This window comes from Crocodylus siamensis, chromosome 7 (genome assembly GCF_052110815.1).
Source record: "Crocodylus siamensis isolate JL-2025a chromosome 7, ASM5211081v1, whole genome shotgun sequence".
NCBI lineage: Eukaryota > Metazoa > Chordata > Crocodylia > Crocodylidae > Crocodylus > Crocodylus siamensis.
The window spans coordinates 15761312-15775623 of record NC_143401.1 but is presented as its reverse complement, the minus strand read 5'-3'; the positions used below and the strand labels follow the sequence as shown (position 1 = coordinate 15775623).

The 14312-nt window shown below is 44.2% G+C and overlaps 1 protein-coding gene across 13 annotated transcripts in view; it reads right to left on the bottom strand.

Moving 5' to 3' along the window:
- The window catches only part of SCMH1 (Scm polycomb group protein homolog 1), a 162519-nt gene that overhangs the window by 110517 nt on the left and 37690 nt on the right, over nt 1-14312 (bottom strand). For 7 of the 13 annotated variants that reach the window (XM_090056597.1, XM_090056600.1, XM_090056608.1 and 4 more), the window contains 2 exons: nt 8325-8409; nt 4353-4421 (listed from right to left, as the gene is read on the bottom strand). In XM_090056597.1, coding sequence (XP_089912723.1) covers nt 4353-4421; nt 8325-8349 — 94 coding nt within the window. In that variant the 5' untranslated portion in view covers nt 8350-8409. Of the gene's footprint in view, nt 1-4352; nt 4422-4973; nt 5155-6186; nt 6412-8324; nt 8410-14312 lie in introns of all 13 variants that reach the window. The other 6 variants (XM_090056602.1, XM_090056601.1, XM_090056603.1 and 3 more) reach the window with 3 other exon arrangements.

Sequence of the window (14312 nt, the reverse complement as noted above, 5' to 3'; positions counted from 1 at the left end):
AACACCTGCAAGGCTTGCGCTGTGGTGTAGGAGAGGAAAAGAGCCACACAATTTGCCCTCTGGGCTATAGGTTCCTTGCAGGGGCACTGCCAGGCTGAGAAGGCCTATTTAGCACAAAGGTTGATTGAGACTAGTGGGGAGGGACCCCTTGAGGAGTTGATTGGACTTAGGCCCCTTCCCTGGCCTGGTGGGCTCTGCTCCCTAGTCCAAACCCTCCAAGCGCTCTCTCCAAGGCCCATGGGCAGCCTCCCTTATTTAACCCTTAATAACAAGGTGTGGTGGGCGAGCAATTAAGGGAAAGCAACTTTAGAGACAGAACCAGGCAGGAGCTATACAGCCGTTAGGGGGCATCACAGCTGCCCCTGAGGCTCGAACCTGCTACAGTGTACCAAAAGCACAATATTCACTTACTCCTTTTTGATACTTCACCTTTTTAGTACTTCCCTCACCTCCTCCTGCAAATCAGAAATCCTATACAACAAGTTAGGAGCACCATATTCTTAAATAAGACTGGGAATTTTTTCAGCAAAATCATACAACACCAGAACTTTTTTGTTTAAGGAGAGGAAATGAAACAAAAAATTCAATGAGAAATATGACATTAATAGAATTATAGTTGACATTTAAGCACACAAGAACCAAGAAGTTCAACACTACACTAACTACAGCAATAAGGAAACTAAGGCTTTGATTCTGTTACTATTTCTCGTTTCAGGAATTGTTATATTCTGCAAGTAACCCCAATGAAGGTGTTACTTACAGTACGACTGGCAGAATTGGGCCCTCTGATACAAATAAAGCACCCCCCCAACACACACACCAACAAGGAGACAAGCCACAATAAGCCACAATAGAATCACAGAAAATTAGGATTGAAAGGGGCCTCAGGAAGTCATCTAGTTCAACCCCTCACTCAAGACAGGACCATCATCAAATAGATAATCCCAGCCAAAGCTTTGTCTACCTGGGTCTTAAAAACCTCCAAGGATGGAGATTCCACTACTTCTCTAGATAACTTATTTCAGTGCTTTACTACCCTCCTAGTGAGAAAGTTCTTCCTAATATTTAACTTAAACTTGCCTTGCTGCAACTTGAGACCATTGCTCTGTATTCGGTCATCCGCCACCACTGAGAACAGTCCAGCTCCTCCCTCTTTGGAACCACCCTTCACGTAGTTGAAGACTAATAAAATCCCCTCTCAGTCTTCTCTCTGGGCTAAATAAGCCCAGTTCCCTCAGCCTCTCCTCAGAAGTTGTGTCCCAGACTCCTAACCATTTTCAGTGCCCTCTGCTGCACTCTATCCAACTTGTCCACAACCTGTCTGTAAGGAGGGGAGGGGGAGGGGCAGAACTGGGCACAGTACTCCACATGTGGCCTCACCAGTGTTGAATCGAGGGGGATAATTATTTCCCTCCAACTGCTGGCAACACTCCTACCAGTGCAGCCCAGTATGCTGTTAGCCTTCTTCACAACAAGGGCACACTGTTGGCTCATATTCAGCTTCTTGTCCACTGTAACCCCCAGGCCCTTTCCTGCATAGCAGCTGCTTAGCTAGTCATCCCCAGCACGTACAGGCGCCTGGGATTGTTCCATTCTAAATGCAGGACTCTGCACTTGCCCTTATTTAATCTCATGAGATTTCTTTTGGTACAATCCTCCAATTTGTTGAGGTCTCTGAACCCTAGCCCTATCCTCCAGTGTAGCTACTACTCCCCCCAGGTCAGTGTCATCTGCAAACTTGTTAAGGATGCACTCCATCCCATCTTCCAGGTCACTGATATTATTGAACAAAACTGGCCCCAGGATTGATCCCTGCGGCATTCCACTTGACACTGGCTGCCAACCTGATATGGAACAATTGCTTATTACCCTCTAAGCCTGACAATCCAGCCAGTTTTCTACCTACTTTACAGACCATTCATCCAACCCAAACTTACTTAGCTTGCTTGCAAGAACGTTGTGGGAGACCATAACAGAAGCCTTGGTAAAGTAAAGGTACATCATGTCCACTGCTCTTCCCACTTCTACAGAGTCAGTCGTCTCATCATAGAAGATATACTTGTGACCCAACCTAACTCCTGAACTCCCCAATCTGCCTGTCCTCCTCACAATGCTGTATTTAATGTGGTTCTGCCTGGAATTTGAATAAAGCTGTTTATTGTTTTACTCTAATCTGGTTTGGGTTCCATTAGCATTTCGATTTTCAAGGTATCATCAATCCTATTGAAAAAAATGCATGTGCACTTCAGGTCACATCTCTGAAGGAGGCTGTGCCCTACAGATCAAAGCATCCTGTTAAAATCTGTGTCCCATATGCAAGCCAGCTAAATAGTTTCAAGAGTGAATATGAAAGCCGAATGGTTTAACCAAGTTTAACACAGAAAGACGACACAATATCAGTGTCTGCTCACACTCCAACCACATCAATGACCTTCCTAGTTGCACGTTTCCAAACAGCATCTCACTCTATAAGAGAAGAATTCCTGCAGGTCGTATTTTACTGTAGTTTTCAAAAGCTCTGGTTAACTGTTATTTTGATTAACAGTCAGTGTAACTAATCATGGCACTCATAATGCACTGCCACTTACTCTGCTTTCCCACTCTGAAATATAACATGTAAGCCTGCACAAAGCATTAGCCCATTTGGTTTAGATCATTACTCTTCTTTTTTAAGAACTGCCTGGTTCCACTTTCATCTCTGGGAGGAACCCTTTTCATGTTAGGGCAGTGGTCATCTGGGAAGTAACTGTGTCTGCATATTCAGACGCAAGTACTCAGAATTTATAGAAAATATTGAGCAACGCAGGTGAGCATTTGTTCCCAAAAGACATTTCCTATTTTACACCAAGTACTTGTTCAATAGATAGATAATTATCTGTTTCAATCCTGAGTACACTATACCTCTCCAGTAATTCCTTAGCTTGACTGATATATCTGAGACTGTATGCCTTTATGTTAATTTCAGAGAGGTTCCTTGTCACTAAAAAAAAAGTCCTCCCCATGCATGGGAATGATGCAATGCCCTGCAAAAGGGAGATTATGGAAAATCCCTGAAGCCCAATAGGAAGACTCTAGACAGAACATATAAGCCACAATAGTAGCGTATAATTGCAAATAATGCTCAAGATAGAGGTGAGAGAGACAATCTTCAGGGATTCTCTTCTGTGCCTCAGGTCCCTGCATAGGTTTTTATGCCATAACTCAAGGCTCAGGGACAGACAACCAACAAATACTTCCCCAGAGCAGACAGAGCTCTCAAGATAGCCTCAACAGGGACCTCAAGAAAAACAAGACTGCCTAACACAAAGCCAGATGGTGATTTATGCCACTTTAATTTCTAAAGACGGGGAATCTTGAAATTAAACTTTACAGACAAAAGAAAATTATAAATGGTAGTTAGAAAGTGAGACCTAAAGCCTTGTCATAAATTATACACACAGGCCAAACAGTCAGAACTTGCATGCACATCCCTGGAAGAGAGAGCAGGTCCCATCAGTTCTATAAACAATCTCTAAGGTTGCTTGCAGACATGACAAAAAAACACCACCACCACCACCAAAAAAACCCCAAACCCCCGGCCCTTTACTTTAAACTCAGTGCGCTCCTACACCAAGCCCAGGGCAGCTGAACCCAGTTTTCCCAACATCTGTATAAATCAGGTGCTTTAGTGGGGCTATTCTGGCACTTTTTATCTAATAGCTGATTGAATCAGCTATTAGATAAAATGTGACAAAAAGTTCATCTGAACCGAGAGATCTACCCAGACGCTGCAGAGCCAGGTCAAAGTAACACATCCCTGCTTCTGGTAAAGTATGGGGGTTTAACCCCCCCCCAGTCTGGCAGCACCCTAGATGCTCCGCACAGGACTGCAGCCTTCCTGGCCAATGAACTAGATAAACAATGATCTCCAAGGGGAGAGAGGTGCTGCTAACTGCATCTCTTGTCCCAGCTCTGAAGAGACTGACAATTCGGCTGATGCATAAGGGGCTCCCATTTGGGCTGGGGAAATCATTTTGCTTTTGTTAAAGAAGGAATGTGTACCATTCAATGAATGATCTGATAAAGTCACAACCACACCCACTCTACAAGAGCAGGCTTGAAGTAACAGTTTCATATGAATATAAAAGAGAGAACTTACCTTAAGTAAAGAAAACCTTTTGATGCTAACTTATCTGTAGCCTTTTACTGTCACATTTTGTAACATGGGACACAATTTTAAGTAATTTCTACACAAAGTCGCTACAGATGAGAATCACTTAAAAACAGTTTGCACTAAGTTTTCAGCGTATCAGATGAGTTATATCCCAGACAAATCAATACATTCAAAAGGGGGGTGAGAAACACCTTCTTACCTTGGTATTGGGAGGAAGGTTCTGATGGGCGGCCATATTTGTGCTTTTTACCATCTTTCCAGTCTATGGCTAAGGCAAGAAACAAAGCATTCATGTCAGTGGGGGAGCCCATCAGATTCCAGATTAGTCTTCAACCAGCTGCTCACTTGACATAGGCATTTTGTACCTCCCAGGAAAGAAATGACCCCAGGACAAGGGCAAGTTCCTACTGTTTGGCTCATTTTCTCCCTGTACAGACTGCCAAACAACATATAGTAGTGACATTCACTGGACAAGGCACATAAGGGGTTGAATTCAGGAGCCAATCTCCTGTTTGTTTATAGCCCACCCTGAGCTCAAGAGAAGGAACATTTGGCCTCAGGTTACTACTTGGTCTTCATCAACCCTTGTATGCTAATATTCATCCATAATGACAAACAATGAGGCATAGAAACAAAAATTTTCAACTCAGTTTTTATCATTTTAAACTACCTTAAAAGCTGGCCTTGAGAGAGAGAGATTTAGTGAGGAATGGAAATGAAAGAGTGAGGAAGCTACTCCTTTTGTGGTGCATGCATAGAAGGGCTGAGTTTGGATCAGGTCCCCATTGGCAAATAAAGGTTAGTATAGCTATTCCTTTACCCCACATCTGCCTAGCTCCTCTCTTGGCTATTCAGGTCCCTTGGACACGAATGGTTTTCCCCAGAGTCCTGAAGGATGCTGGTCCCAACACACACAAAATACCGGATGTTTGAGCATCAGTACGGGCTGATCGCTGCCCAGGACATTAGGGCCGGGAATCACTGTGGGTACTACTCAATTCCTGGGGAAGGAAAAAGACAAAGACAGCTCTAAGCACCCAACAGGTTGCTCAATGAATAGTGCTGATGGGCACCATAGGGTATCGCATCAAGTCTTCTTTGGCCACAAAGGTGATGGCCACAGAGAATGTGAAGAGGCATAAAAATAAAGGAACTCTTTCAAGACCCTTCCCAAAGTCTGACATGCCAAGAAATAGGCAACTCTCCCCCAACAAAGAAGCCCAACAGAGCAGTAAGCACCAACACAGCATGCATTAGTTAGCTACTAATGCCTTCCTTGGGTGAACTGCTTATCAACCAAGGCAGTGCCATACACTGATAGTTGACTAATGCACATGCTGAGATGTCTTATTGCTATTACAGACCAGCTCATTTATTTTGCATTGCATTTGTAATGCTATTTTTAAAACACAAAAGCAATTTTGTATCACTTTATGAAACATATCCTTCTATTAGGGAAAGTAGTTCCCAGTGAAAGAATAGGAGGAAAAATGTGGATAAAAAAGTTTAAAAATTCTGAAGTAGCTGACAGATCCACGCAATAAACTGTTGCTGAAAGTTCAATTGTACAATGTGGGTAAGGAAATGCTTTAAAACTGCTACACTTTCTCCTTCATATTTATAATCACTATGCTCCAGTCACCCATGCTTTCATAATAGCTGCTCCTTGCTCTCACACATTCTAGATAGTGGATGTGGGGACTCTGTGTGTACTTCAATGGTGACATTTTTCATGTGAACCCCTGGGACTTGGTGTACAACTATGACATCATCAAACAGCTCAACCAGCAAAACAGTACAGGCAGTCCTCAGACTTACGACACAATTGGTTCCTGAAAACCATGTCTTAAGCTGAAACATAACTTGGAACCAACTTCCTCATAAGAAACAATGTTATAAATGAGGGATTCGTTTCTGAACCAAGGCCTGATACACTATTTTCATAAAAAATACCCCAGAATTTTGTACTCGATCAATTATAGATGAGTAATATATCTCCATTAATGTATTTATATTGTACATAGCAATCATACTGATTTGAAAGGACTTCTTTCAGGTGACTCTGTTGGACTTTTTGAAGGGTTCTTGGCTGGAGTCTTCTCAGAAGTCTTGGCTGCAGGTTTTTCTGGAGTCCTGTCTGTTTTCTTAAAGAAAGTGTCCAAGGAAGTTTGAACAGACGTCCTCCAGGGAGATGGGTGACACAGCGAACTTGTTTGCTGGCATGGCATCTCGTCAGATCAAGCGTTGTAAAGTCGAAACTGACGTCAGAAAGTTGAAATGGTGTCAATTTATAAACGTTGTAAATGCGAAACGTTGTAAGTCGAGGACTGCCTGTATTCCGATGCAGACGCGAATGAGCAAAATGGAAGGATATCCTTACCATAACTCTTATTTCCCCTGGGGCAAGATGGTCTGCCAACTCTTTATGAAAGCAGGGATAAAGCATACAAAGCACAGACGCTACAGACAAGACAAAACTATCAAAGGGTCTTATGTAACCTTTAGCATTGCAGGAGTGTGCCCTCCATGATAGCCTTCATGTGTTCGTATGGCTGTCTGCCTTGGACAGCTTTTATCACGCTCTCTATGGGGCAAGTCACACTTCTACTGTTAACATATTTTTAAATGCAAAAACCTTCATTAGGGAGAATACGAAAGCAACACATGGAGAAAGCAGCTAAAGGAATAGAGAGATTTCACTGCGAATTATTTTGACTGAAAAAGTCAAATGCATTACAGAAAAACCAGGTAAACAGAACAGGAACCCATCTGTGTTCAACACAGTTGTTGATTCTGGAACATATGGTACTGCATTCACAGGGCAAAGGTCACAACGGCAACACTGGCAGGAGGCACCCTGCTCTAGAAAGCAAAAAGATGACAAGCTGTGTGCAGGGCTGAATTCAGCTAGTCAGGTCTCAGGCCATAATGCTAACTAATCATCAACCTGTCTCTTTTATTACCAGGCCCTCCAGCTGCCTCACAGCATGCTTTCCCTGTTCCCTGTTTTCCTTCATTTGCTTTCGCTTCATTAAAGGACAAGTGGCACTAGAAAGAGGATAATTCTCCTATAAGATGTGCCATTGGAGAAGGAAAGGGGAAGTTTAAAAATATAGAAAAGGGAAAGAGAAACTGAGCACAGGAATCTCCTGTGGTAAACCTTGTGTGCATGTGGCAGATGTGGACAAAGAACTGCAGAGGATGCTGCACCCTTTACTGTCCCGTCCCTCACCCCCACCCCGTTATTCTCCGGTAGTGAATGCGATGAAATCATACTAGTCAAATGCACATGTATGGAACAACAGTAAAGGAAATCAATATTTCTATAAAAAGGCCTTGAAAACCTCATTTGCAGACAGCCCATTTTGTTTTTCACCTTTGTTTAAACGAACATGTAACTACTGAGCATTCCTTGTGCCTACAGTTATAATCGTCTTGTTACGGGATAAAAGATTCAGACCACCAGAAGTACCTGAGATACATTTGAGCTCCACAAGATAGGCTGATCTTCAGTTTCATGCTGCACTGAAAGAAGGGAGAGGCTTCTGACAACAGAGTACCAGCTCTCTTCACGCTGGGAGAACTAACAATGAATGGAACAGGGTCCACAGGGCAATAACACCACCTAACATCATACCTCACATATATAAGGGTGCCTTGAAGTTAGCAAGAATTAGCACTTCTGGCTAAAAAAAGCCTGTGACACTTACTGATGCATGAAAATACAAAATAGGTCTACAGAAATGGAAACTGCAACCTGACCTTTGATCCAAAGACAGCAACAACAGCTAGCCAGCCACAGTGCAAGCTTCCCAATGATTAGACCAGAAATGCATCCTACAATATCACTGGGACTAAGAAGTCTCCATAGCTGTTAAGCTCAGCATATGTCCTGAAGAAGCTGTGCTGGGATGAAGATGGGTGAAATAACCTAAAAGGGATTTTTCTTCTCTAACTTCTGCCAGTCTGAGTGATCATTCTTTAATGAGGCCTGACTAAACAATTCAATGAGACTCAGTCCATTCCCTTCATGTAGGCCCCTACCCTAGACTATGGCACACATCTCGCATGTTCCCCTCTTGCCTCAGCTCCACAGCAATTTATAATCGAGTCATTAGCCTATACCCAACTAAACAACAGGTCTCTGCCTACACTGGTCAATACCACTTACCTGTTTGAGAGCCTGGTTTCCGCATTATACCGCCTGCTGCTGTCCTTACATTAAAACTGGTTTGCCTTTAGATACCTGAAGATGTCTAGGACAAAAGAAAAACATGATAAATTTCCCAATTCTGCATCACACGATTACCTGCAACATTAACTAAATACAAGGTAGATAAAAAATGAATATCCTTTTCCTCAAGCTAATTAGAAACCTCCAACTGCAAAAAGATGTGATTCATTTTAAACAGCATGGAATTAGAAGGATCTTCGTCTACTAAATGAGCAACCTTAAATTTACAGTAATGGTAGCAGCAGCATAAATTAACAAGAGCAGTATATGCCAATTTCTGTGTTCACTGTACAACAGAGCCTAGGAGAGAAGTGGGGGGCACTCACTGAGAGAGGGAAAGATTTTTTTAAAAACTTCAAAAGCTTTTATTATAAAAATATTAAAAACAAAAGATGGAAGTGCAAAGTTGTTTGGCCCTCCCAGGGGCCAAGCATGAAACATGTTGGTAATGAAAACACTCATATTACCAGAGACTGAAAACCCCTCCCCTCAACAACCTTCATGGTGTTACACATTTAGGACTAGCTGTGTCTTCCACCTTGCAGAGTGCCCCTTTGATGGACTAGTGCGACACACTGGTTCATTTTGCTGCAAGGTGGCATGTCTAAAGTCAAATATGACACACGCTTGCACCAAGAAGCAGAAGAGTTCTAGGACGTTGGCAGAACTGGCTCCCTGCGAGCCGATTTCTGCAGCTTTTCAAGGTTACCATCTTGGCCCAGCCCAGCAGGAACGTGGCCACACAGATCACACTTCCTTCAGCTGCTCGGTACAGGATAGCAAAAATGTATGTTGTTTCAGAGAAGTTCAAGTCCGCTGTACCAAAGAGGGCACTGAGGGCTGTATGGAATGGTCACAGTCAGGGGCAATCTAGAACGGCATGGAAGAGAGTCTCCATCTACCTCCTTTTTACAGAAGAGGCAGGTTGATGACACTGCCAGGTCTTGATGGTGAATAAAGGTATCCAAACCAGGGCCTCATGCAGCAGCTGCTATTGGAGGTCACCAGTTTTCTTAGCAATGGGTAGCTTGTACAGGGTGCGCCAGGCTGGGAGGGCTTGCACTGGTATTGCTGCCATTAGGCACTGCCTCCAGGTTGTCAAGGCAAGCAGTGAAGACAAGAGCATGGTGTACTTTGATCGTCCATATGTACAGTGCCTTCCCAGACAGGATCCCAAAGCAGATCTCATCACTTTGCTCAATGGGAACAGGGAGGGCAGCAGAATACTGGGGTTGCTACTCTCATCGCTGTGTGCCTGTAGAATTAGGTAGTGATGAGAGGGGAGAAGTGTGAGGGGAGGTCTGTAGCAAGCTGCCAACAAGGACTCATGTGCAGAGGTGGCCTGCCAGGTCAAGTGCATCCACAGGGAGAGCAGCTTTCACTTCAGCCAAGAGGCATGAGGAAAAACAGACAGAGTGCAGGCCCAGCAAGTTAGTGAGGGCTCTTACCAAAACTTGGTAAGGCCTGGGCCAAGTTGATGATGGTCAGCTTGATGGAGTGCAACTGGACTAGGGAAGCAATGAGGTTTCCAAAGGCATGGGTCAGTGACCCCTGCTGCAAGGCCAGGTTAGGAACCAATGGGCTTCTGCATCAACTCTGGATAGCACAGGTGCCTGCCTTGGCCAGGTCAGGCTGCGGTAGAAGAGAGAGACAGCAGCCCAGCTCAGGTGATCAGGATCAAAGAGGAAAAAATTCCTGACTGAGGTTGAAGTCCTCCACATGATGCAGGAAAGTGGAGACCAGCTATCACCACGGAAGAGGTTCACCAGCAAAGAAGAGGCACTGAAGGGCATTCAGGAATAAGGCAGCCACCCCGCTTATCAGCTCAATCAGGCCCTAACCCTCTTCATGGGCAGGTAAAGAACAGTCCACTGGAGCTAGTGGTGCCCATTCCAGATGTCCACATGGAGCTTCAACAGCATTTTTAGCAATGCCATTGGCAGGTTCAGGATGACACACCTGTGCCAGAGTAGCAGCTGTCGGGTTGCTGATGACCAGAACCCCTATGCAGTATGGGTGAATAGGTGCCAGCACTACTGCTGGAGTCATGCCTCATCCTCCTCACTGAGGCTTTCCCAGTTCTTTCCTAAACAGACTGGTGGGCCTAAGAAAACACCCTAGGATTTGAAGCTATTGCAGCACCAGGACAGTCCTCCAGACAGGTGTGGGGCTTGAATGCCCAGCAGAAACTTGTTGATTTTAGCCCAGTTGATACTGGCTGAGAAGGTATGCTCATAAGCCCACTAACACTTGGTCAGGGACTGGATGTCACCATCACTACTTACAAAAACAGACATGTCACTGACATACACTATCACTAGCTGTGGAGCCAGCAGCTGGGGCTGCAGTTAATGGAACGGCCAGGCCCATAGGACACCAAGACAGCATGTGGAGCAGTGGTGCTCAATGTTATTGCCTAGTGGGTCAGACTGGCAGTGCTTGGTCCAGCTGTAGGTAGGCACAGTGGGCACCATCAGGCTGTGCGGAGAAGGACAAGGGCAGGCTGGCACCGATGCAGCCTCACAGGGGAAAGGAGACCCTGCCCCCCCAGGGATAGTGAAGGGGACATGTCCAGATCCCAACCCAGCCCCACAGAAGAAGGGGGCACTGCCCACCCCAACAGAAGCGAAGGGGGTAGAGCCAAGCTCTGAGGGGGAAAGTGTTGCAGTCCAGCCCAGCTCCCTGTGTGGGACTTGGGGTTTGGGAATTTGAGACGAAGGAGAGTGGCTGTATTAAGGGCCACCACTCCCCTGCTGCCAATTTTTATGACCTGTGGGGAGCCTGGCAGGCCAGAGGCACTGACTCCGTAGGCTGCATCTGGGTGACAGGCTGGAGGGAGCACCCCTGGTATAGGGCATTTCAGATAGGGAGCAGCCCTGCCAGATGCCCCCAAATGCTGGCAACAGGACACACAGTGCTCCCATTCACCTTCAGGAGGCAAGAAATGCCTCAGTACAGGAGCTGGATAGTTGAGCTGAACAGGGGTCCAAAGACAAAGGCTTCCACAGTTTGGAATAAGAATGCATGGTTGACCTGATCAAAAGTTTTTTTTCTTCATCAGGAAGACAAAGCCAATATTTAGGTCAAAGAGTTCCACAGCTGCTAACAGGTCATGCAGGAGGATCAGCTTATCCTAGATGGTTCTTCCAGGTATGCAGTAGTTCTGTTTGGAGGCTACAGCTGAGACCAGGACCATCTTGGGTTGGTTGGCCAGGGCTTTGGTCAGGATTGTTTGATAGATTTACCGGAGTAATACTGGTCCCTAGTTCTTAAATACGACCAAGATCCTCTTTCTTTGGCAGCAGCATGAGGACTTCGAGGCAGCAGATCAGTAGGGTCTCATGTTAGAGGCTCTCCTGAAACACACGCAGGAAGTCTAGGCTGAGGAGGGGCTAGAAGGTCTTGTAGAATTCACTAGGTAATCCATCATGGCCTGGCACCTTCCCCATGGTGAGGCCAGCAATGGCAACGGTCAACTCTGCCAAAAACAGCTCCTGTTCATGGATAACCAAGGACAGCTCCTGCTCCAAACAGGTGTTGAATGCCCTCTGGTCAGGCAGGCTCAGCTCTGAACAGCTTCATGTAGAAGCAAACAGGATGTGCTGGGTCTCTAAGCACCTGGCCCAACTTGGTTTTAAGGTGGCTGATGATCTTTTGTCCTGTGTGTGTGTGTGGTTTCTCTAGACTGGAAAAGACCTAAGTCTGGCAGTCGGCCTCTAAGTGTTTCTGGAAGCAAGGGAGGGGGGGCTGGGCCGGAGTAGAGACGAGACATTTATGCAAGAAGCACACAGAAACAGAACATTAATTTTGGAAATGAGGGTAACATAATCCCAGCTTGAGCACTTGCAGTTTCAACTGATCACAGAAGTTTTATGCAACTAGGATGAGGAACTGGATGCTGATCCAGGAAATATTTTTTCTATTATTGCTGCAACCAAAGTCCAACTTACTCAGTGTTTACTTCTCAGTTTGAAAGTGGCTGGTAAGGAAATCCATCCTCTACAAGTCAAAGTATTTATGCTCCTGTCATAACTGACTTTAAACATGAGGACCAAAGTTCACACAAAACAAAAACATGTGAGGTCAAAAAGCCAATTCTACCTGTCCTGAGTAATACACAGCATGTCTAAATTCTGATTGAAAAATGCCTAAAATAAGAGGCTCCACCCCAAACAGGCCCACAGAAAAGCTAGCAAATGCAAGTTTGACCCTAAACTAAGTAATTAAATATATAACTGTGCCAATAAACTTATCTTTTGCCTGAAAGCAGGGACAGTCACAAAAGTACCTCTGCAATATAATGTCAAATCTCTCCGGCAGCAATGCTAGACCTCTCTTTAGACAGTCTGACTCAAAGTTTTGGTTGTAAAATAGGTTTTTAATAGGAAAAGAAAGAATTGTATACATTTTAAACATTCTTCCATTAGAAGAATGGAATGGAGGAGTTAACTAACTAAACTAACATAGTTTCCCTCTGACATTTGTGATTCTAAATAATCTCTAAAATAAAAGTAAGTAAAAACAAAGGGAGACTAAACGTTTGTGTCCAACCTAACAGAAACACACAAGATAAACTTCACGCTACATATATACAGAGCAAAACAACTGCAGTTTATTTTCCTTTCAATAATTCAAAGGGACACACAAATACACTTATTTTAAAGTGTACAGTTTACTTTAACGTTTCTTCCCTGAATTTTCTCTATTAATTTCATTTTGTTGGGAATGTGTCCAGCTAACAATCTTGGCAATGGAAGTCCTCTGGCAACAAAACAGAAGGAAGATCTTACATTGAAAGGGGCTGTACTGGGATTCAGGATACCTGTGCTCGGGTCTCTGTCCTGGAACAGATTTCCTGTGTGACCTTGGAGAGGTCACACCAAGTATACTGACCTCCTCAAAAGCATCCAAATAACTTCTAGTATAAATCCCACTAACTTTTGTTGGAACTTCTGATTTTATGCCACGACAGTACTTTTGAAAATTCACCTTTGCCTCCTATACCAATTTGTCCTTTGCAAAATTCTTTAGTGTGTGAAAGATGCTCTGATGCTATTAGGACACAGATCATGGAGTTCAAAAAACAGAGTAGATGAACCATATACTATCTTCACAGCTATAGTGCAACTCTTTGCTAAAGGGACTGATTACCTTGAAGCAAAAAAATGTCTGTTTATTCTCCATAGTCTATTCCATTTTTTTTATTTCTCCTTGGAGACCACCACAGTGGTTCAGCATGGAAAAGTGGTAAATGATTTTCTAAAAAAACAGACAGTCCCTTGCAGAAAATGGACTTGGATATTAAACAAAAGGATCACTTCTCTGCTAAAAGCAGGACCAAATATAATTGATCATAGAAAAGTAGGGCTGAAAGTCATCTAGTCTAACCCCCTGTTCAAAGCAGGCTCATCCATGACTAAGCCAACTGCCTGTCTAACCTTCTCTTGAAAGTTTCCAAGGATGTTTCACAATTTTTCTTGGTAGCCTGTTCCAGTGCCTGACCACCCTTCTGTTCAGGAAGTTCCTCCTAATTTCTAATCTAATACTTCCTCTGCTGCAACTTGAAGCCATTGCCAATAATCCTGCTTCCCATAAAGAAAAGCCCATCTCCATCCATTCTGTAATCACCCTTCAGGTATTTGAAGTCTATTAGCAAATCCCACCCTCATTCTTCTCTTCTCTATACTAAATAACCTGAGCTCTTTCACCCTTTCCTTGTAAGTCTTGCCTCCTAGGCCCCTCAATTTCTGTGACTCTACACTGAACTCTTTCCACACTGTCCACATCTTTCTCTAAGTGTAGGGCACAAACCTGGACACCCCAAGTGAGGCCTCACAAGTACTGAACATTGCAGGAGAGAGATTTCCTTAGAGTTGCAAGTAACATTCCTGTTAAAGAAACCCAGTATGGTGTTAGCTGTTTTTG